This window comes from Salmo trutta, chromosome 30 (assembly GCF_901001165.1).
Source record: "Salmo trutta chromosome 30, fSalTru1.1, whole genome shotgun sequence".
NCBI classification, from domain to species: Eukaryota; Metazoa; Chordata; class Actinopteri; order Salmoniformes; family Salmonidae; genus Salmo; species Salmo trutta.
This window is the reverse complement of record NC_042986.1, coordinates 2,440,321-2,465,987: the sequence shown is the minus strand read 5'-3', so window position 1 is coordinate 2,465,987 and position 25,667 is coordinate 2,440,321. Positions and strand designations below refer to the sequence as shown.

The following is a 25,667-nucleotide window of genomic DNA, read 5'->3' as shown; positions in this document are numbered from 1 at the left end:
CAAATACTTATTTCCCTCATTAAAATGCAAATCATTTTATAACATTTTTGACATGTGTTTTTCTGGATTTTTTGTTGTTATTCTGTCTCTCACTGTTCAAATAAACCTACTATTAAAATTATAGACTGATCATTTCTTTGTAAGTGGGCAAACGTACAAAATCAGCAGGGGATCAAATACTTTTTCCCCCCACTGTACATATTACCTCAATTACCTCGACTAACCTGTGCCCCTGCACATTGACTCTGTACCGGTACCCCCTGTATATTTATTTATTTATTTAACCAGGAAGGGCTCATTGAGATTTGAAATCTCTTTTTCAAGAGCGTCCTGCCAAGATAGGCAGCGCCATGTCATTACACAATTACAGACAGACAACATGAAAAACTACAAGTAATCTAGTAAAAACCATTGAATTCACAAGAGTATAACAAAATCATAAAACAGCAAATTAAAAACATTGACAGGTCAGGGAATCAGCCTCAAAATATAGCCTCGCTTGTTATTTTACTGCTGCTGTTTAATAATTTGTTACATTTATTTTCTATTTTTTACTTAACACTCATTAATATATTTTTTCTTAAACTTCTTAAAGAATTGTTGGTTATTAAGGGCTTGTAAGTAAACATTTCACTGTGAGGTCTGTTGTATTCGCCGCATGTGACGAATACAATTTGATTTGATTTACATCACATAGTATGTGAAAATGGTGTATTTCAAAAAATATATATATAAAGTTAAAAAGTTCTACCCGATGACATCATCAAAAGTTAAAAAATGTTCAAAACAGTGATTTTTCAAACAATATAAGATTTGCGGTGGCTTGGGGAGCAATAAAATGTCCTCCCTCTGGCTAGAAACTTGTTTTCTTACTTTTTAATCCTACCCTGTGATGTCACAGAGAAGCATTTTTTAAGCCCTTTATTCTTATCTTTTTAACCAGAGATCATAGAAACACACCATTTTCACATATCTAGACACTGGTATGGAGCTGGAAATAATGAATTTGAGGTTGAAAAATGGCAGAATTACCCTTTAAATTAATTACTAAACTTCATTTTCAAGCTCACGTTTTATCATAATTATTTATAAAAAGATCTGTCATCCGTACTTTGTGGAGGGGGCACACTGACTGGACCACGCAAAGAGTACCCCCCATTCTCCCTAGCAAGCGGTTCACTCCAAGGTGCATCACAGAGCAAAAGATGTGCTACGGTAGTGGAGGAGGAGAAAGAGTTTTGAATGACGACCACAACGTTTGATTTTCGCTGCCGATGATGGGCAGGACTCACAGGAGGTATGTTTGTAAATTAATTTGATCAAGCTATTGATTCCTTCTTGATGAATAAATAAAACAAAAAGGTTTTGTTGTTTCTTTGTAATACTAGCCACCTAGCAATTTTATGAAGTTGGCTTTAGCTAGCCAGCTAGATACAGTTGAAGTGTCAGACTTCCGGAGGCCCCACCCCATCCTCACGTACTTCGTGCACCCTCTAAAATAATGGGTGCAAGACGCCTGTGTCACCTGGCCTCACACTCCTGCTGTCAATGGAGCTTTTCTTTATGTTGCTGGTAAAACAAGACCCCGTGCTTGACCTGCAGAGAGGGAGAGAGAGGCAGAGAGAGAGAGAGAGAGAGGCAGAGAGAGAGGCAGAGAGAGAGAGAGAGGCAGAGAGAGAGAGAGAGAGAGGTAGAGAGAGAGAGAGAGAGAGAGAGGCAGAGAGAGGTAGAGAGAGAGAGAGAGAAGCTTGATCAATTCATTTAAAGAACATCACGGAATTGGGGCCTACAAATCAATTGATTAAACTGGGCACGGAGTCCATTCTATCCACTGTTATCTATTGCCACAAAAAACCCAGTGTACCTTCACAAATATTTTAGCATGGGAAACATAGAATCAAACAGTACATACTATGTTTTTGACGGAGTACGGAAGAGCGGAAAGCAATCTTACAGTGTAGTAAGGGTCTGCTATCTCGACTGCATCCATACCTACATGCATATGAATGCTGCATAAGATCAAAAAGATATTGAGAGGGCCATAAGAGAGGATTATAGATCTCACCAGCTTGTAGTCCTAAAACCTGGAAATAAGTTACCTCTGTTCGTTCAACCATTGCTATGGAGAAAATGAATGGGGAAAGAATAGGTTTTTGGGTAAACACTGAAAATAAGGACACACGCTTAGGAGATCTTATAGGTTTTGTTCTATGAAATAATATCTGTCAATTAACATGACCTTTATGAAGCCTTTATGTGCTTTTTTAAATGACATAAATGCTTGAAAATGTTAGGTTTACTGATGACGATGATCTCATAGAACAAAACGTATAAGATCTCCTAAGCCTACGTTAACCACAGACCTTATTTTCTGAGTTCATCCAAAAACCCAGGTGGGCAACTTTCACTGGGGACGGGGTGGGGGGACGGGGGGGACATGATCCCCCCACATTCTAAAATTGCTTTATGATTGCACAGTGATACAAAAAGCACCTCACAGTAGTTGGGCAGGCTGTTTGGCGTGCAAAGCTTCTGAAAGGCTAGCTTATAAGACCAGCACGGTGCTGCTGACTGCAGCTGCTGTCTCTGGATATGACGCCTTTTCTCCAAGTTGTAAAAGCAAACAGAGCAGAAACTGGCTACTCTTTATTTGATTGATGTACGGCAAGGTACAGTATCTCACAAAAGTGAGTACACCCCTCACATTTTTGTAAATATTTGAGTACATCTTTTCATGTGACAACACTGAAGAAATGACACTTTGCTACAATGTAAAGTAGTGGGTGTACAGCTTGTATAACAGTGCAAATTTGCTGTCCCCTCAACATAACACAACACACAGCCATTAATGTCTAAACCACTGGCAACAAAAGTGAGTACACCCCTAAGTGAAAATATCCAAATTGGGCCCAAAGTGTCGATATTTTGTGTGGCCACCATCATTTTCCAGCACTGCCTTAACCCTCTTGGGCATGGAGTTCACCAGAGTTTCACAGGTTGCCACTGGCGTCCTCTTCCACTACTCCATGACGACATCACGGAGCTGGTGGATGTTAGAGACCTTGCACTCCTCCACCTTTTGAGGATGCCCCACAGATGCTCAATAGGGTTTAGGTCTGGAGACATGCTTGGACAGTCCATCACCTTTACCCTCAGCTTCTTTAGCAAGGCAGTGGTCGTCTTGGAGGTGTGTTTGGGGTCGTTATCAAGTTGGAATACTGCCCTGTGGCCCAGTCTCCGAAGGGAGGGGATCATGCTCTGCTTCAGTATGTCACAGTACATGTTGGCATTCATGGTTCCCTCAATGAACTGTAGCTCCCCAGTGCCGGCAGCACTCATGCAGCCCCAGACCATGACACTCCCACCACCATGCTTGACTGTAGGCAAGACACACTTGTCTTTGTACTCCTCACCTGGTTGCCTCCACACACGCTTGACACCATCTGAACCAAATACGTTTATCTTGGTCTCATCAGACCACAGGACATGGTTCCAGTAATCCATGTCCTTAGTCTGCTTGTCTTCAGCAAACTGTTTGCGGGCTTTCTTGTGCATCATCTTTAGAAGAGGCTTCCTTCTGGGACGACAGACATGCAGACCAATTTGATGCAGTGTGCGGCGTATGGTCTGAGCACTGACAGGCTGACCCCCCACCCCTTTGACCTCTGCAGCAATGCTGGCAGCACTCATACGTCTATTTCCCAAAGACAACCTCTGGATATGACGCTGAGCACGTGCACTCAACTTCTTTGGTCGACCATGGCGAGGCCTGTTCTGAGCGGAACCTGTCCTGTTAAACCGCTGTATGGTCTTGGCCACCGTGCTGCAGCTCAGTTTCAGGGTCTTGGCAATCTTCTTATAGCCCAGGCCATCTTTATGTAGAGCAACAATTATTTTTTTCAGATCCTCAGAGAGTTCTTTGCCACGAGGTGCCATGTTGAACTTCCAGTGACCAGTCAGTATGAGGGAGTGTGAGAGCGATGACACCAAATTTAACACACCTGCTCCCCATTCACACCTGAGACCTTGTAACACTAACGAGTCACATGACACCGGGGAGGGAAAATGGCTAATTGGGCCCAATTTGGACATTTTCACTTAGGGGTATACTCACAGCGGTTTAGACATTAATGGCTGTGTTGAGTTATTTTGAGGGGACAGCAAATTTACACTGTTATACAAGCTGTACACTCACTACTTTACATTGTAGCAAAGTGTCATTTCTTCAGTGTTGTCAAATGAAAAGATATACTAAAAAATTTACAAAAATGTGAGGGGTGTACTCACTTTTGTGAGATACTGTAACTGCTGTTTGACTTAAAATGTTAAAAAGTATTTATTCCCAGGGCTGAGTATTGTAACTGACATGTACCGTTAGCTAAAGTTTCATTCCCTCTCAACTGAAGTTCTGTCTGAAGGGAATGAACTAGCTAGCTAGCTATTACGGTAGCTATTACAGGCAGTTCAGCTCTGTTAGGCAGCAGTATCTAACAGCTGTTGTGTGTATGGGAAAGTTTTGGAGACGTTTTTTTTTAATGTACCATTAGCTAACTTTAGCTATTATTTTTGTCTCAATCACACTAGACCTGAATCAAATGATGAAACCAGAAGCCAAACAATTGAAGACTGGGCTGTCAAAAAACGTCAGAAAATCAATGTGAGTTTTTATTAGTCAGTATTGCAATGTAACGTTATTGATCTGCCAATTTCCCTAGCTATTTCCCTATCTTTTCACAATGACACGGTATAAACAGCTCTACACTGTCATGGTGCACAGTCAGTACACAACACTATGCTCATCATGTCTTAGCAGGATCAGATGGTGACAGGTGTCCCAGCAGGGTCATACAGCCGGGGAGGACCAGTCTACGGAACTCAGTTGAAATTTGCTGTATATTATAACAATCAGTGAATGGATACAAAGTTCCACACAATACCCCATAATGAAAATGTAAAAATAGGTTTTTATATATGTTTGCAAATATATATAAAAAAATGTTTAAACTGAAATATCACATTTACATAAATATTCAGACCCTTTACTCAGTACTTTGTTGAAACACCTTTGGCAGCAACCTTGAGTCTTCTTGGTTATGATGCTACAAGCTTGGCACAATTAAATGTAGGGAGTTTCTCCCATTCTTCTCTGCAGATCCTCTCAAGCTCTGTCAGGTTGGATGGGGAGCGTTGCAGCACAGCTATTTTCAGGTTTTTCTAGAGATGTTCGATCGGCATCAAGTCCGGGCTCTGGCTGGGCCCCTCAAGGACATTCAGAGACTTGTCCTGAAGCCACTCCTGTGTTGTCTTGGCTGTGTGCTTAGGGTCGTTGTCCTGTTGGAAGGTGAACCTTTGCCCCAGTCTGAGGTCCTGAGCGATCTAGAGCAGGTTTTCATCAAGGATCTCTCTGTACTTTGCTCCGTTCATCTTTCCCTCGATCCTGACTATCCTCCCAGTCCCTGCCGCTGAAAAACATCCCCATAGCATGCTGCCACCACCATACTTCACCGTAGGAATGGTGCAAGGTTTCCGCCAGACGTGACTTGGCATTCAGGCCAAATAGTTTAATCTTGGTTTCCTCAGACCAGAAGATCTTGTTTCTCATGGTCTGAGAGTCCTTTAGGTGCCTTTTGGCAAACTCCAAGCGGGCTGCCATGTGCCTTTTACTGTGGCTTCCGTCTGGCCACTCTACCATAAAGGCCTGATTGGTGGAGTGCTGTAGAGATGGTTGTCCTTCTGGAAGGTTCTCCCATCTCCACAGAGGAACTCTGGAGCTCTGTCAGAGTGACCATCAAGTTCTTGGTCACCTCCCTGACCAAGGTCCATCTCCCCTGATTACTCAGTTTGGCCGTGCGGCCAGCTCTAGGTGGTTCCAAACTTCTTCCATTTAAGATGATGAGGCCACTGTGTTCTTGGGGACCTTCAATGCTGCAGAAATGTTTTAGTACCCCAGATCTGTGCCTCAACACAATCCTGTCTCTGAGCTCTACGGACAATTCCTTCGACCTCATGGCTTGGTTTTTGCTCTGTCATGCACTGTCAACTGTGGGACCTTATATAGACAGGTGGGTACCTTTCCAAATCATGTCCAATCAATTGAATTTACCACCGGTGGACTCCAATCAAGTTGTAGAAACATTTCAAGGATGATTTGGACTCTCATAGCAACGGGTCTGAATATATATGTAAATAAGGTATTTCTGTTTATTTTTAATACATTTACAAACATTTCTCAAAAAAGGGGTCTGAATACTTTCCGAATGCACTGTAAGTGTAGCTATGACAGCAGTCAAAAATAATCAACTATTGTCAGCTCATGCGTACATTGTGTGCGTCTTCACGCAATGACATTAGTTGGATTTAATTTAGCTGTTATCCCTTGTTGACATAAATCTTCGTAACTTTCACTTGCTTGACACACTGTGACATACCTTTTTTTGGTTGTAGTGTGTAATAGTTTCCGGTTTTCTCTCTATTGTGTCCCTGTTGTCTTGTCATTCTTCAGCACTGTTGTGGAATACAACGGCTGTGCAGGTGCCTTATTTTGAGCAGAGGGTAGGAGCTCCCGTCTCACTTTGTGGCTTGTTTTCTTTGCAAGCAACTTGTTCACCAATGACAGTGAAGTGAAGAAATTGTCCATGGTGACATTTCTCTCCTTGCCAATGTAAGGTTCCACAAGCATCATCACCGCATTCTACGACACTGCTGCCTGATGTGAATCTTTTCCCAGATATTGAAAGCCGTTCAGCATGCACAATTACGCACGCTCTCAATGTGTAGCCTACTTCAAGTAGGCCAAGAGTAGACTGATAAGACTGCTTGGATTCTGTTGACTGATATAGGGTACATACCATTTTGAGATTATAAGTACACTGAACAAAAATATAAACGCGACATGCAACAATTTCAAAATCTTACTGAGTTCCAGTTCATATAAGAAAATCAGTTAATTTAAATAAATTCATTAGGCCCTAATCTGTGGATTTCACTGGAAATACAGATATGCATCTGTTGGTCAAAGATACTGTACCTTATAAAATAAAAGTAGGGGCGTGGATCCGAAAACCAGTCAGTATCTGGTGTGACCACCATTTGCCTCATGCAGCGCGACACATCTCCTTCGCATAGAGTTAATCAGTCTGTTGATTGTGGCCTGTGGAATGTTGTCTCACTCCTCTTCAATGGCTGTGAAAAGTTGCTGGATACTGGCGGGAACTGGAACACGCTGTCGTACAGGTCGATCCAGAGCATCCCAAAAATGCTCAATGGGTGACATGTCTGGTGAGTATGCAGGCCATGAAAGAACTGAGACATTTTCAGCTTGCAGGAATTGTAGACAGATCCTTGCAACATGGGGCCATGATTTATCATGCTAAATCATGAGGTGATGGCGGCAGATGAATGGCACGATACTGGGCCTCAGGATCTCGTCACGGTAACTCTGTGTATTCAAATTGCCATCGATAAAATGCAATTGTTTTAGTTGTCCGAAGCTTATGCCTACCAATATCATAACCCCACCGCCACTACGGGGCACTCTGTTCACAACGTTGACATCAGCAAATTGCTCGCCCACACAACGCCATACGTCTGCCCGGTACAGTTGAAAGCGGGATTCATCCATGAAGATCACACTTCTCCAGAATGCCAGTGGTCATCGAAGGTGAGCATTTGCCCACTGAAGTTGGTAAAGGCGCCGAACTGCAGTCAAGTCAAGATCCTGGTGAGGATGACGAGCACGCAGATGAGCTTCACTGAGATGGTTTCTGACAGTTTTTGCAGAAATTCTTCAGTTGTGCCAACCCACAGGTAATCCGGGTGGCTGGTCTCAGATGATCCCACAGGTGAAGAAGCCGGATGTGGAGTACTTGGGCTGGCGTGGTTACACGTGGTCTGAGGTTTTGAGGCCGGTTGGACGTTCTGCCATTTTCTCTAAAACGACTTTATGCTAGAGAAATTAACATTCAATTCTCCGGCAACAGCGCTGATGTGACAAAACTGCACAACTAGTCTAAAGAAGGCCAGTTTTTTTGCTTCTTAATCAGGACATTTTCAGCTGTGCTAATATAATTGCAAAAGGGTTTTCTAATGATCAATTAGCCTTTTAAAATGATAAACTTGGATTAGCTAACACATCGTGCCATTGGAACACAGGAGTGATGGTTGCTGATAATGGGCCTCTGTACGCCTATGTAGATGTTCCATAAAGAAATCTGCCGTTTCCAGCTACAATAGTCATTTACAACATTAACAATGTCTACACTGTATTTCTGATCAATTTGATGTTATTTTAATGGAATTTGTTTTTTCTTTTCTTTCAAAAACAAGGACATTTCTAAGTGACCCCAAACTTTTGAACAGTAGTGTATGTAAAGCATAGAATTAGCTTCCAAACCAGATTCCATTATTTTCTCGAGCTATGCTTATAATTGAGGCATGATTGATCCCTTGGTCATGCCGGGACCTACCAAAAAGAGAAAAGGTGGGTATCAAATCATGCCCAGCAATATGATTGGAATCGTTTAGCCACCTCAAAAAATAATTTCATTAACTGATCCCTTGCTATTTTCACAGCTTGTCAGGCAAGACCTCAGAATAAACGTGTGTCATGTGACATAAGTACCCTTACGACACCACCTCCATTGTTGCCAGATTCTCCCTCGACTCCTATGAAAAGGATACGCCATCATGAGGCCTCCGATAGTGCTCAGAGTTACTGCCCAGATAACACAGACGGCTTCATCAACAACGGCAGGTAATGTATGTTATGTGAAATCTGAAGAGTTGTATACACGGCTTGACAAATTAGGAGGCAAATTCCCCAGCCAAGCAGATACAATTAGTCGACTCATTTTGGTTGTGAAGTGCATTAGCAAAAAGCTTTGTCCTTTCTTTAGAACAAAATGCAATTTTGTTCATGGAGACTTGCAAGATGCTGTGAAGTCCAGACTGACAGGCTTGATACTGATGTCTCTGATTGGAGAGAGACCTGGAACTCTGCATAAAACATTTTCTAGACACAACTTTTACTTGTATTGTCTTCTGCACTAGGATCAGGGAACTCCTGTTGTATACAGGACACCACACAGGGAGGTATGACCACTCTGACATGTTTGCCAAGGTAACCCCATTACCACCAGACAAAACGCAGATAGTCACAATATCTGTATTGGCTGGAAATGACAATGAACGATGAAATGTGCACATTGTTACCTTAGCAGAACACTGCTTCTATGATATTATGTAAAGTGTTGTTTATTCTATACATGGACGTCTTACTACATTTCTATCTATGTAAATTCAGCAATTGCATTCTCCTCATATTACTCTGAAGGATACTGACCTGTTCAAAGCTTCCTCCAGCATCTCACCTGTAGTTATTGAACTTAACCTGCAGGAGGTTTGTTTGTTGTGATTGAGTTGGGGGAAACAGCCGCAGGCAAGTTTCTGACAGATGGGTGTGTCTTAGTGGTGGCAAGGACACAGCCAAGAAACACCCACATCAAACCACACCACCAAGCCAACTGAAGTTTGGCTTCTGTCATGGCCACCACCATTTCTTGAGGAGCAAGCCAAAAAATGAAGCCACGTTCCCCTTTAAGTGTCCTGAAGTCGGCCGGCACCTATGTTACACATTTAACTTATTTTGCCGATTTCAAGATGCATTTAAGGACATTGAGTTGTAATAAGGTGAGGTTACATTCTTTCCATTCCTTTTGGAAATGAAGACTGTTGAGGTTTTGGGCGAATATGCAATACATGCCTTGGAAATCATGCTGATTTAATGATATGGAAATGACAGAAATGTTGATTTGGGCTGAAATATCACTATTAACTAGGTTGGGGGTCGCATTATGAAGTCTAATAGTGACTTGTGATTTAACATTCTGTTCCTGCTCCCACAGCATCTTTGGGCAAGTACATAACAATCCCAGGGCTGACATCTTCTAAAAAAAATGGTTTATTCAGAACCTTTCTTTTGGTATTTAATGCCTCTATAATCAATACCAGCTGAATAGAAAAACAGAACAGTAATATTAAATCAAACTAAACTTTTGAAAAGTACAGACACACTAAAGTAGCCAACATACATACTATATGTAATGAAATAGACAGGCAAAACTCTTAATTTCAAGAACTCTACATACATTAACGCCCACTGTCCACATGGGGTTCATTAATATGGTGGACTTCGAGCTATTTCCTTCCAGCAGTGGAAAAACGTGTCAGAAGACAGATCCAAGCTAAGTTATATAACCCACTCAATTCAATAGGAAATAATTAACAGGATTCAAGTACTGTACGTAATAGGTTACTCAAGGTCCCTCATTTCAAACAAAGCCTTTTTACTTCGGCTCCAAGCTTACATTTTTGTATTTTCCTGTAACCTGAGATTGACTGAAAGGCTATGCAAGCCTATACTTTGGAGAGGAAGTTATGGGGGAAGTCAAGGCATTGCTGAAGGTTGAAGAAAGAGCCACAGAAACTGAACCAAGATATAGAACACCCCCCCAAAGGTCACCGATTTTTCATACTATAATTCATATTGTCCATAAACAACCAATGTGACATTTTGGAGGGAATTGTCGGTGTGTGAATAATTATTTTCGCTCATTTAGGTTTTAGCATTGTAAAATTCAAAAAACTTGGCAAGGATTTTAGGGACTGGGTTCTAATGATGGAATTACATTGGTTAGCCATAGTCGTGCATGAGAGTGGTCTGGTTTTCCTAGGGAGTATAGCAATTATTTTGGGGCTGTTTTGCTTTGGAATCCGAGACTGTCGCATTATGAAGCCGTCACATAATGGCTTTCCTGTCACAAGGCTGTCTGTTGCCATTAATTTGCTTTTTCCGCAACATTCTCTGAGGCTCCGTCTATGGCATTATGCTGGGGTACCAATGCAAGAGATTTCACTATTGTGGTTGAAAAGCATTCAAAAGATGAGAACGCTGCGGGACTAAAGGGAGGGAGGGTTCAAACCTGTGGTTTCAGACATGGGGCCTTCAAAATACGAAGTGGTGCCATTCTGAGGAAACTAGCCCTAGACCTACTTCTGTGAATAAGAACACGGAGATGGAGCTGGGGGTGTAAGAAGGAGGGGGGGGGGGGAATTGTTAACGCCCCCCCGTCAGCCACCTAGGGTTCCTACAGCTGGAGAGCACATTCCAAAGATCTTTACGAAAAAAGACAGAGGGAAAAAAATCAAGGTTACAAAGGACCCCCGGGAGACACAGTCTCTCCCCCCCCCAGGCGGTTCCTTTTCAATGAATACACAAGGTGATGAGTATGTCTTTGAGAGTGTGCTTCTCTGTCTGAAACTGCCCCTCGGGGGGGAAAGAGAGAGGATCCCTTTCCTTTACTATACGTCTTGTCGAGACAGCGGCAGAAGACGAAAGAGACCGAGAAGCGGGAGAGTGAAAGAGCGAGAACCCATGGAGTGCAGGGGTTTATTGTAAACAGGATATGGAGCTGCCTTTTGAGAGGGGGACGTCACTCAAGGGGCGACCAATGATCCCTGTAAATCGCCTTTACTCAATTCACCTGATGCAACAAATCAAAGATGCACACTTCGAGTTCCACCATCTAGGTAGGATGTAACTTTTCACGGTTCCACCAGCAGCGTTTACCTTTTCTACAGAGTCCAGATTTATATTTATGTCTGAGAGTTGGGGGAACTTTTCTTCAACACTTCTCTTGCCTTTGCCTAATGGTTTACTGTGTTCTACCCTGGGTATGTCTCAGGCACGCATGCACGTACCAAACATGCACACTCCATACAATAGGCTTTTTTTATTCAGAGGGGGTTAGCTAGGTCCCCTTGCAATACTATACATTCCCCCCTCAATATGTTTGGCTAGGAGTTTTTTTTCTTCAGCTCCCTCCCTGCATTACGTCACAGAAGAGCTATTCCAGCAGAGCTGGGGGGATTAGGGAGTGAAGACAGTGAAACCCCAGAGTAAACCAAAGCTCCCCCCCAGCGCACATACTTTTAGTTATTATCCCCCACCGCCAATGGGAACAGAGCCTAGCTTTTCAGACCTATTCAGTAGGTGTATAAAAAGCCACTTTTTCTTCTCCGGTATTGTTAATGTACAATGTATTCTCCTGGCTGGTGCATAGAGAGTGGTGGGAGCTGTCTCGCTTGTGCCATTGTGTGTTTTCTTATGATTCAACCTTTGTGTGCAGCCTTTGGAGGATGTGTGTATGTGTGCATGTGTGGTTGTCGTACCCGCTGGTTTACCTCCTGCTACTGTAAATCACGTCAGTGAAAGACTGTGCTTAGAGATGGACCAACTGCAGAAGCAATAGGCCCTTCTGAGCTACACAGAAATATGGGGGAAAAGTGTAAAGTATCAATATTGATGACAGATTAAGTAAATAGACTTGTGTTTCTGGTAGTGGACAGAGCATACAGCACAAACATACACTGAGTGTTCAAAACTTTAAGAACACTTTCCTAATACTGAGTTGCACCCCCTTTTTCCCTCAGACCAGTCTCAACTCTACAAGGTGTCGAAAGCGTTCCACAGGGATGCTGGCCCATGTTGACTCCAATGCTTCCCACAGTTGTGTCACGTTGGCTGGATGTCCTTTGGGTGGTGGACCATTCTTGATACACGTTGAGCGTGAAAAACCCAGCAGCATTGCAGTTCTTGACACACTCAAACCGGTGCAATTGGCACCTACTACCATACACCGTTCAAAGGCACTTAAATATTTTGTCTTGTCCATTCACCCTCTGAATGGAACACATACACAATCCATGTCTCAATTGTCTCAAGGCATAAAAATATGTTTTTAACCTGTCTCCTCCCCTTCATCTACACTTATTGAAGTGGATCAAAAAGGGATTATAGCTTTCACCTGGATTCACCTAGTCAGTCTCTATCATGGAAAGAGCAGCTTTTCCTAATGTTTTGTACACTCAGTGTACAGTGGGGTCTGAAATGATTGACACCCTTGCAAAAATAACTGTATAAAATAAATAATTGAAATAATGAACTGTATTGTACACTCAAAAGCATTGGGAAATTATATTATTTTATACTACTACAATTGCTCAGAGAAAGATAATTTGTTTAACAAGTGATAAAACATTCAAAATATGGAAGGAGTCAAAATTATTTGTAATACCTTCCAATTCCTCACCGTGCGAGGATAACAGCACTGAGCCTTTTTCTAAAATGTTTTATGAGTTAGAGAACAGTGGGAGGTATCTTAGACCATTCATCCATACAGAACCCTTCCAACTCCTTGATATCCTTCGTCTGCACTTATGGACTGCTCTCTTCCATTCAAACCACAGATTTTTAATGGGTTTCAAATCCAGAGAAACTGAGATGGGCATAGAACAATTTTGATGTTGTGGCTAATTAACCATTTTTGTGGATTTTGATATGTGCTTGGGGTTATTGTCTTGTTTTTGCCTGCTGGCAGAGGCAACCAGGTTTTGGGGTAAAATGTCCTGGTACTGGGTAAAGTTCATGATGCCGTTTACCTTAAAGTGGAACTGCCTCACTGCCTCCTAGGATCAACTTCTTGGTTACAAATGGCCTATGTGCCATCAGTATGAATCAGAAACATTAATTCTAGTGTCAAGATTTACTACAAAGTGTAAATAGGATAAATTTGGTCATAACGTCAGTCGTGTCCAAAACAAGATTTGGAAGTGAGTGTGTCACGACGGGTATGGATGGATTACTTACATGCCCACTTTTGCCAATTACACTACCGTTCCAAAGTTTGGGGTCACTTAGAAATGTCCTTGTTTTTGAAAGAAAAACACATTTTGTTGTCCATTAAAATAACATCAAATTGATCTGAAATACAGTGTAGACATTGTTAATGTTGTAAATGACTATCGTAGCTGGAAACAGCTGATTTTTTAATGGTATATGTTACGTCCGTCGTAAGAAGGATGAGACCAAGGTGCAGCGTGGCAGGCAAACATTTTTCCTTTATTAAAAATGAACACCGTCAAAACATGAAATACAAGAACGAACGTAAAGTTCTGCAGGCTACACAGTAACAAACAAAAACAAGATCCCACAAAAACCCAGTGGGAAAAGGCTGCCTAAATATGATCCCCAATCAGAGACAACGAAAGACAGCTGCCTCTGATTGGGAACCATATCAGGCCAACATAGAAATAAAAAAAACATAGATATACATAATCTAGAATACCCACCCAAATCACACCCTGACCTAACCAAATAGAGAAATAAAAAGGCTCTCTACGGTCAGGGTGTGACAGTATATCTACATAAGCGTACAGAGGCCCATTATCAGCAACCATCCCTCCTGTGTTCCCAATGGCACGTTGTGTTAGCTAATCCAAGTTTATCATTTTAAAAGGCTAATTGATCATTAGACCTTCCTGCAGTCAGCATGCCAATTGCACACACCATCAAAACTTGAGACATCTGTGGCATTGTGTTGTGTGACAAAACTGCAAATTTTTGTGGCCTTTTACTGTCTCCAGCACAAGGTGCACCTGTGTAATGATCATGCTGTTTAATCAGCTTCTTGATATGCCACACCTGTCGGGTGGATTAATTATCTTGGCAAAGGAGAAATGCTCACTATCAGGCATGTAAACAAATTTGTGCAAAAATTTGAAAGAAATACGCTTTTTGTGCATATTGAAAATTTTGAGGATCTTTTATTTCAGCTCATGAAACATGGGAACAAAACGTTACATGTTACGTTTGTAGTTTAAAAAGACATACTTTCCAAATGTTTTATTACAGTATGTATCATTCATTTTTGCTCATTTTTATCAAGGATGTCAATCATTTCAGACCCCACTGTACATACAGCACAAACATTTATAGTTAGAGCAAAATGACCCTTGTAAATGACAATTTGCTGATTTACTCCATAATTTCTGATACTTAAAAAATGCTAATCCAATACATTGCAACATCTCTTAAATGTAAAACTTCTTCAACACCCTTGCTTTAGTTCAAGAAAACAAGTGAAATCTCAGCTGCCAACAACTCTGAACGGCAATACATGCAGCTGTATTCTATGGAATGGAATTTACAATTGGAGTAATTACGAGACAGTGCTGCAGACCGCAGTGAGAGAGGGAATGTAGTATTTGATGGAGTGGCAACCCAGCTCTCATTGTGTAGTTCATTAAAACAGTGCAGCAGCTGTACAGTAAAACATGAATACTCCCAGCAGTGGCAGCGTGGAGGCCGGGCGGGCGGTTAGCCCCCCCATGGTTACACATTATTTATTTCGTGTTGATCATGTCGCCAGTGCCCGTGGCTCCATTACCTGAGTTCCAGACTACACTCTGATTGTTATTGTTTGCTTTAGTTCTCTTGTTAAAGTCAGAGTTTTTTCAATAATATTTTTGGGAAAACGGTTGCTGATGTAACCATATCGTTAAGGGTGACATTTTCCTCTCGCAATGGCACACACGCTGTGAGCAAAGACACCTTAACGTTTTCAATATACAGAATGAGTAAAATCTATCCAATGTAACCTAGAGGGGTTGGGTTTAATGCGGAAGACACATTTCGGTTGAATGCATTCAGTTGTGCAACTGACTAGGTGTCACCTTTCCCTTTATGCTGTAACTTTTCCTCTCTGCAAGGATCCATGAGGATCTTGCTCTTTCCCAACAATGCAGTAGTACTATAAAACATTTATAAACAAGTCAAGTGGAACAAAAACACAAGAAATAGAAATAAGCGGCAGGGTCAGTGCCAATACCATATTTGTGGTAGGGTAAGGTAACTAGGTATGCGTGTGTATAGAGTCAGTATGAATGTGTGAGTGAGTGAGTGAGTGAGTGAGTGAGTGAGTGAGTGAGTGAGTGTGTAGAATGTGCATAGAGTGAGTGTGCATAGAGAATAAAATAGAAGGGTCAATGCAGATAGTCCATGTAGCCAATTTACACAAAGATGTTATTCAATCATTTCATCCAAACTGCTTGCAAGCATCTTCGTAGCCAGGCACTAAAGTAGAACTTGGTTCTATTTTTGATGCGCTGCAAGTCCTGCTTCTCCCATCTCCTCATTGGTTTATAGGAGCATATGTGACTCACCACCTGGAATTGGACTTATGTAGCAAAATTTGAAATTGTGTTCTTTACATTGCAGAAAGGTAGAGACTCAGAGGTACAAAATTGTATATCATACACTGCATTTTTGAGGAACAATTGGAAAGTAATTCTGCTTTGACAGTTGAGAAACTTGTAAACTCACTTGAGAAAATGGCCTTTGAATGTTTTGTTATCTACTGAAGAGCTATCCTTTGTCTACACCCATTCAACATCGTTCACACCCTCTTAAGCTTTAGCCTCACCCATCTCGTTTAGCTCTCAGAGCGTTCAGAGCGCACACTTGATGCTCTGGCCGATGATTTGTTTACCTCTGGATAACATGAAAACAACCTAACCAGCTCTGCTGGCAACAATTTCATTACGCTTTTCTGCCAATGTTTACTGACACCGGCCATATTCAACGGGTGTTGTACACTTAGCTTAAGACATGTAGCTAGTTAGCTAGGTAAACAATGAACCTAGCTAGGTAAACAACGTCACGTTAGCAAACACGCCAGCCAGCTAATGTTAGCTAGTTAAACAACAATGAACATAGTGCCAAATCATGTCGTTACTACCATGCATGAATCTGCTGGGAGCCAACCAACCAGGTTCAATGTTTCTAGCTAACATTAAGCTCTAACTAGCAAAGCAAACAGCTCTAGGATACGAATAATAATGTCACACATAACGTTAGCTAGGGTTAGGGTTAGAAACGTGTAATATACCCACGTGGGTGATTGACAGATGAACTGGGGTCCACACTCCAGTCCAGTTTGTGGTGGTAATGCAATGGCACATGTGGACGCACGCATGCGCGTCTAATCGGCATGTTATGGCTCGGGGATAGAAAAACTGTTCAGCAACCTGTTGGTGTCAGACTTGATGCGCCGGTACCGCTTGCCGTGCGGAAGCAAAGAGAACAGTCTATGGCTTGGGTGGCTGGAGTCTAACAATTTTCCGGCCTTCCTTTCACGTCGCCTGATATATGTCCTGGATAGAAGGGAGCTTTGCCCCAGTGATGTACTGGGCTGTCTGCACCCCCCACAATCAGCTCCTTGGTCTTACTGACATTGAGGGAGAGTATGTTGTCCTGGCAGTGTCACTGACGACCTCCCTGTAGTCTCATCATCGCAGGTTATCAGGCCTACCACTGTTGTGTCGTCAGCAAACTCGATGATGGCCATTGGAGTCGTGCGTGGCCACAAAATCGAGGATGAACAGGGAGTACAGGAGGGGACTAAGCACACACCCCTCTGGGGCCCCCATGTTGAGGGTCAGCGTGGTGGAGGTAATGTTGCCTACCCTCACCACCTGGTGTCAGCCCATCAGGAAGTCCAGGATCCAGTTGCAGAGGGAGGTGTTCAGTCCCAGGATCTCAAGCTTGGTGACGAGCTTGGAGGGGACTATGGTGTACTCACATACGTATTCCTCTAATCTTGGTGGGTGAGGGCAGTGTGGAGTGCAATTGAGATTGCATCGTCTATGGATGTGTTGGGGCAGTATGCAAATTTGAGTGGGTCTAGATTGTCTGGGATGATGGATTGCCATAACCAGCCTTTCAAAGCATTTCATGATTACAAATGTGAGTGCTAGATGGCGAAGCCCAAGATCTCACCGACAGAGATGGTCGCCTCGCTTTGAGTTCTTAGGAAACTATGCAGTATTTTGTTTTTTTATGTATTATTCCTTACATTGTAACCCCAGGACATCTTAAGTCTTATTACATACAGCCGGGAAGAACTATTGGATATAAGAGCAACGTTAACTAACCAACATTACGAGCAGGAATAAGACCTTCCCGAAGCGGATCCTGTGTTCGGACCACCACCCAGGACAATGGATCTAATTCCAGTAGTCGACCCAAAACAACAGCGACACAGAAGGGGCAGATGAAGCGGCCACCTGGTCAGGCTCCATAGACGTGCACATCGCCCACCGCTACCGAGTATACTACTAGCCAATGTCCAGTCTCTTGACAACAAGGTAGACAAAATTCGAGCAAGGGTTGCCTTCCAGAGAGACATCAGAGATTGTAAAACATTCTCTGATTCATGGAAACATGGCTCTCATGGGATATGTTGTCGGAATCGGTTCAGCCACCGGGCTTCTCCATGCAACGCACCGACAGAGATAAACACCTCTCTGGGAAGAGGAAGAGCGGGGGTGTATGCTTCATGATTAACGACTGATGGTGTAATCATAACAACATACAGGAACTCAAGTCCTTCTGCTCACCCCACCGAGATTACAATCAAACCAAGAGAATTTTCGTCTGTTATAGTCACAGCTGTATACATTCCCCCTCAAGCAGACACCAAGACAGCCATCAAGGAACTTCACTGGACTATATGCAAACTGGAAAGCATACATCCTGAGGCTGCATTTATTGTAGCTGGGGATTTTAACAAAACAAATTTGAGAACAAGGCTACCTAAATTCTACCAGCATATTGATTGCGCTATGCACAATGGCAATACCCTCGACCACTGCTACTCTAACTTCCGCAATGGATACAATGCCCTCCCCCACCCTCCCTTCGGCAAATCCAACCACAACGCCATCTTGCTCCTACCATCTTTATAGGCAGAGACTCAAACAGGATGTATCAGTGACGAGAACCATTCAACGTTGGTCCGACCAATCGGTTGCCAAGCTTCAAGATTGTTTTGATCACACAGACTGGGAAATGTTCCGGGAAGCCTCAAGAGAACAACATCAACCTATATGCTGCTTCGGTGAGTGTGTTTATAAAGAAGTGCATTGGAGATGTTGTACCCACTGTGACTATTAAAACTTACCCTAACCAGAAACCGTGGATGGATGGCGGGGTCTACAGGAAATCAGAGACTACAAAAAGAAAACCAGCTATGTCCCGGACACTGACGTCACGCTTCCAGACAAACTAAACACCTTCTTTGCCCACTTTGAGGATAATAAAGTGCCACCGTTGCAGCCCGCTAACAAACTGCAACCCCCCCCCCCCACCCCTTCTCCATGGCTGATGTGAGTAAAACATTTAAACATGTTAACCCTCGCAAGGCTGCTGGCCCAGACAGCATCCGCGTCCTCGGAGCATGCACAGACCAGCTGGCTGGTGTGTTTACGGACATATTCAATCACTCCCTATCACAGTCTGTTGTCCCCACATGCTTCAAGATGGCTACCATTGTTGCTGTACCCAAGAAGGCAAAGATAACTGAACTAAATGACTACCGCCCCATAGCACTCACTTCTGTCATCATGAAGTGCTTTGAGAAACTAGTCAAGGATCATATCACCTCCACCTTACCGGCCACCCTAGACCCCCATCAGTTTGCATACCGCCCCAACAGGTCCACAGACGACGCAATCGCCATCACACTGCACACTTCCCTATCCCATCTGGACAAAAGGAATAACTATGGGTCCTGGACTTTGACGGGCCGCCCCCAGGTGGTGAAGGAAACAACATCATCACTTTGCTGACCCTCAACACTGGGGCCCCACAAGGGTACGTGCTCAGCCCCCTCCTGTACTCCCTGTTCCCCCATGACCGCATGGCCATGCACGCCTCCAACTCAATCATCAAGTTTGCAGACACAACAGTAGTGGACTTGATTACCAACAACGACGAGACAGCCGACAGGGAGGAGGTGAGGGCACTCGAAGTATGGTATCAGGAAAACAACCTCTCACTCAACGTCAACAAAACAAAGGAGATGATCGTGGACTTCAGGAAACAGCAGAGGGAGCACCCCCTATCCACATCGAAGGGACAGCAGTGGAGAAGGTAGAAAGTTTTAAGTTCCTCGGCGTACACATCACAGACAAACTGAAATGGTCCACCCACACAGACAGTGTGGTGAAGAATGCGCAACAGCGCCTCTTCAACCTTAGGAGGCTGAAGAAATTTGTTTTGTCATCCAAAACCCTGACAAACTTTTACAGATGCACAATCGAGACCATCCTGTCGGGCTGTATCACAGCCTGGTACGGCAACTGCACCGCCCTCAAACACTCTCCAGAGGGTGGTCCGGTCTCCACAACGCATCACCGGGGCAAACTACCTACCCTCCATGATACTGAAGGGATTAAACCAAGGCCTTATACCTTTTAAAGGGTTAATAAATTGTGTTATGATAAACTGTTATGTCCCCTCTCAGGAGACCTCTGTGTGTGTGTTAACACCTGTTTTGAGTGCCCTTCAGACACCATCAGACGCTCATACTACGCTCATACTCCTCCTGTTTGGGCCCCACTGTGGCTATCTGAGGTTCTGAGAATACGACTGGTTCTCTGAGAACACAAGGCTGCCGCAGGCCTGATGAAAACAGCCACCTGTCAGAGTATGCTTAGACTCGTTCACCTTGTTATGACCCTATACTTGTGATGAAAGGTCAAGTTTCGGTCAAACCCACTTCTGAGCTTTTAACTGCTGACAAGATGGTTGCTGCTGTCAGGGGGAGGTTAGATTTATTAAAATGTTGTTTCCAGGGAAAGTCACGCAAGGGGAACTGGGGATGCTATAAGTTACAGGATGTCTTAGACACTTTGCAGAACCTGGGGAGAGCGATCATATACTGTACTCTGTACCAACTTCTGCCTACAATTATATTACTAAAGGATCATTTTAATACTTAAACAAAGAGTCTGGGTTTCCTTTCCATTACTAATATATGTTTGATAATTATATAGACCTGATCATCTGTTGAAGAAATTGACCAACAACACCCGATGTCACAGGAAGGCCAAAAAGATCATCAAGGACATCAACCACCCAAGCCACTGCCTGTTCACACCGCTATCATCCATAAGGCGAGGTCAGTACAGGTGCATCAAAGCTGGGACCGAGAGACTGAAAAACAGCTTCTATCTCAAGGCCATCAGACTGCTAAACAGCAATCACTAACTCAGAGAGGCTGCTGCCAACATTGAGACCCAATCACTGGCCACTTGAATAAATGGATCACTAGTCACTTTATACAATGCCACTTTAATAATGTTTACATAACTTACATCACATGTACATATATACTGTATTTTATACCATTTATTGCACCTTGCCTATGCCGCTCGGCCATCGCTCATCCATATACTTACATATACATATTCTCATTCACCCCTTTAGATTTGTGTGTATTAGGTAGTTGTTGGGGAATGGTTACATTACTTGTTAGATATTACTGCGCTGTCGGAACTAGAAGCACAAGCATTTCGCTACACTCGCATTAACGTCGGCTAACCATGTGTATGTGACAAATAACATTTGATTTGATTTACAGGGTGGTAGTCATTGTGGCAGTTAGCCTTAGAGTTCTTGGGAACAGGAACGACGGTGGTCTGCTTGAGACATGGGAATTACAGACTCTGACAAGGAGAAATTGAAAAATGACCATGACTATGCCTGCCAGCTGTTTTGCGCATGCTCTAATAACGTGCCCTGGAATACTGCCCAGCCCCGCGGCCTTACTAGTGTTGACCTGATTAAATACCTTACTCATGTCTAGGGCTGTTATGGTGACCGTATTAAGGCCACACCGGCACTCACGAGTCATGACTGCAGTCAAATTCCACGTGACCGTTGAGTCACGGTAACTAGGCTTCTCCAAAACTGTGCTCTGATGCCGCTGATGGCTATTAGTAGCCTACCAAACTTGCTAACAGCCAGTTGCTTTTTTGTTTTTTTTGCTAACAGCCAGTTGCTAATGGCCAAGGACTCAACGCTCTATTGTCCCTCTAATCACACTGACATCAATTCAAATGCAATCGAAAATCAAATCAAACACTTCATGAGAGCCCTGACATTCAGTTTGAGCAGAATAGGTTCACCTGATGCGCAGCGAGAGCCAGCTCCTCATAGCTGGTTGATGCACGGAGTGAAATAAGTGTTCATATAAGCCCATGTTGCACAACATTTCTTTAGGCTATACTATACAATTGTGTGAGTAAATAGTTTTGATGGCCTCTATTAAAAAGAGGAGGAGCCATCAGCTTTCTATAGGCTAGGCCTAAGATATTTATTGATCAACTTTCCTAATATTATGCACATTGCTTCGCTTTACAACTGGAGTATCCTACCTGCCTGGCATGAAAATTAACCACGGGAAAAGTGTCTTCCATTCGCTATTCAAGTGCATATGCATGACATGTCATTTTTTCCCCTGCCCTTGTAACGACAGGTGCATGATAATGGCCCATTCTAAATCAAAACCAAATTTCACACATACTGTACCAGCCAAAAGTTTGGACACACTTACTCATTCAAGGGACTTTCTTAATTTTTTACTATTTTCAACATTGTAGAATAATAGTGAAGACATCAAAACTATGAAATAACCCTTTTGGAATCATGTAGTAACCAAAGTGTTAAACAAATCAAAATATATTTTATATTTGAGATTATTCAAAGTAGCCACCCTTTGCCTTGATGACAGCTTTGGACACTCTTGGCATTCTCTCAAACAGCTTCACCTGGAATGTTTTTCCAACAGTCTTGAAGGAGTTCCCACATATGCTGAGCATTTGCTGGCTGCTTTTCCTTCACTCTGCGGTCCAACTCATCCCAAACCATCTCAATTGGGTTGAGGTCGAGGCCAGGTCATCTGATGCAGCACTCCCGTCACTCTCCTTCTTGGTCAAATAGCCCTTACACAGCCTGGAGGTGTGTTGTGTCATTGTCCTGCTGAAAAACAAATGATAGTCCCACTAAGCGCAAACCAGATGGGATGGCGTATCGCTGTGGTAGCCATGCTGGTTAAGTGTGCCTCGGAGATCGTCCGTTCACCTACTCTACGTCTCACAAAATACATGGCGGTTTGAACCAAAAATCTAAAATTTGGACTCATCAGACCATAGAACAGATTTCCATTTCTAATGTCCATTGCTTGTGTTTCTTAGCCCAAGCAAATCTCTTCTTCTTATTGGTGTCCTTTAGTAGTGGTTTCTTTGCAGCAATTCGACCATGAAGGCCTGATTCACACAGTCTCCTCTGAACAGTTGATGTTGAGATGTGTCTGTTACTTGAACTCTGTGAAGCATTTATTTGGGATGCAATTTCTGAGGCTGATAACTCTAATGAACTTATCCTCTGCAGCAGAGGTAACTCTGGGCCTTCCTTTCCTGTGGCGGTCCTCATGAGCGACAGTTTCATCATAGCGCTTGATGGTTTTTGCGACTGCATTTGAAAACACTTTTAAAGTTCTTGAAATATTCCAGATTGACTGACTATGTCTTAAAGTAATGATGGACTGTCATTTCTCTTTGCTTATTTGAGCTGTTCTTGCCATAATATGGACTTGGTCTTTTACCAAATAGGGCTATCTTCTGTATATCACCCCTACCTTGTCACAAACACATTAAGAAGGAAAGAAATTCCACAAATGAACGTTTAACAAGGCATACCTGTTAATTGAAATGCATTCCAGGTGACTACCTCATGAAGCTGGTTGAGAGAATGCCAAGCATGTGCAAAGCTGTCATCAAGGCAAAGGGTAGCTACTTTGAAGAATCTCAAATATATGTTGATTTGTTTAAAACACTGTCACGCCCTGACCTTAGAGAGACTTTTTTATTCTCTATTTTGTTAGGTCAGGGTGTGACTTGGGTGGGCATATCTGTATTTCTATTTCTTTGTTGGCCTAGTATGGTTCCCAATCAGAGGCAGCTGTTTATCGTTATCTCTGATTGGGGATCATACTTAGGCAGCCCTTTTTCCCACCTGTGATTGTGGGATCTTGTTTGTGTGTAGTTGCTTTCTGCACTGCATGTAGCTTTACGTTCGTTTTTGTATTTTGTTGTTTTTTCCGGTGTCATTTTTATTAAAAGTAAAATGTACGCCTATCACGCTGCACCTTGGTCTCATTCCAACAACGAGTGTGACAAACACTGTTTTTGTTACTACATGATTCCATATGGGTCATTTCATAGTTTTGATGTCTTCACTATTATTCTACAATGTAGAAAATAGTAAAAATAGAGAAAAACCATTGAATGAGTTGGTGTGTCCAAACTTTTGACTGATACTGTATATTATTTAGTATATGTAAAGACGATTAAATTGATAATAGTCTGACGGGTGAGAATATTAGTACTTGTGAATGATGCCCAGTGTGTGCAGTCTAAGGCAAGAAACAGCATATGCATTTTTTTTGCGAGTTTTTCAAATCAGAGTCGCATGTAGCCTAGCCCATAGGCCTAAATGTTCTGATAAGGTTTGTATCACAACTGAAGGGGTTGCAGAGCCCATAGCCTACAGAACCTAGTAGTGAAAATATGTTCCTATCAGCCCAGTAATTGCACATTTACGTGTGAAAACAGAGTTTTAACTGGACACTATTTAAAAGAGGATCCCAGCTTTCCGGTGCTGCTATATTTATTGCTCAATTCTTAAAATTAAGCACATTAATCTGCTTTACAACCAGTGTCCCATCAGCTTTCTATAGGCTAGGCCTGTCACACCCTGATCTGTTTCACCCGTCTTTGTGCTTATCTCCAACCCCCACCAGGTGTCTCCCATCTCCCCTCTTTATCCCCTGTGTATTAATACCTGGTTTTCTGTTACCAGTTCGTCTTGTCCCGTCAAGTCCTACCAGCGTGTTCCCATGTTCCCTGTGCGCTAGTTTTTCCTAGTCTTCCCAGTTCTGACCTTTCTGCCTGTCCTGATCCTTCCTGACGTCCTGTACCTGCCTGACTAATTTGGATTACGACCCTGCCTTGACTTACCTTTTGCCTGCCCCTTGAACTACAATAAACTCAGACTCATACTATCTGCCTCCTGTGTTTGCATCTGGGTCTTAGCCTGAGCCTTGATAAGGCCTAATATATTTATTTCTTAACTTTCCTAATATTAACTTCTCTAGGGTAGGGGCAGTATTTTGACATCCGGATGAAAGGCGTGCCCAAATTAAACTGCCTGCTACTCAGGCTCAGAAGGTAGGATATGCATATTATTAGTATATTATTAGATTTGGATAGGAAACACTCTGAAGTTTCTAGAACTGTTTGAATGATGTTTGTGAGTATAACAGAACTCATATGGCAGGCAAAAACCGGAGAAAATTACAACCAGGAAGTGGGAAATCTGAGGCTTGTAGTTTTTCAAGTGAATCCCTATCCAATTTGTAGTGTTAACCTCTTGACGGTCGCCTAGGATAGGAGGCGCTACTGCTATTTTTGAAAAAAATGTGTGCCCATTTTAAACGGCCTCCTACTCAAACTCAGAAGCTAGGATATGCATATAATTAATACTTGTGGATAGAAAACACCCTAAAGTTTCTAAAACTGTTTGAATGGTGTCTGTGAGTATAACAGAACTCATATGGCAGTCAAAACCCCGAGACAGATCGTAACAGGATGTGGAATTCTGAATTGAGGACTCAACTTCAACACTTTGCCTATAAATCACACCGTGAGCTGTGGTTCATTGAGCACTTCCTATTGCTTCCACTAGATGTCCCCAGTCTTTACAAAGTGGTTTGAGCCTTCTACTGTGAAAACTGACAGAATGAGAGTCTGTGGAAAGTGGTCACATGGAGAGGGCCATCACCATTATGACGCCGGCGCCCCTGGCTACCCTCCCCTTTCGAAACATTTAGAAAGACAATGCAACCGTCCCCCTTGAATCTTATTGG

At 42.8% G+C, this 25,667-nt stretch overlaps 1 protein-coding gene across 3 annotated transcripts in view; it reads right to left on the bottom strand.

Annotated features, from left to right (window-relative positions):
* The window catches only part of LOC115168949 (MORN repeat-containing protein 1), a 96,140-nt gene that overhangs the window by 4,272 nt on the left and 66,201 nt on the right, over positions 1-25,667 (bottom strand). For all 3 annotated transcript variants that reach the window (XM_029724507.1, XM_029724504.1, XM_029724506.1), the window contains one exon: positions 1,526-1,596. In XM_029724507.1, the coding sequence (XP_029580367.1) occupies positions 1,526-1,596 (71 nt within the window). The remainder of the gene's footprint in view (positions 1-1,525; positions 1,597-25,667) is intronic.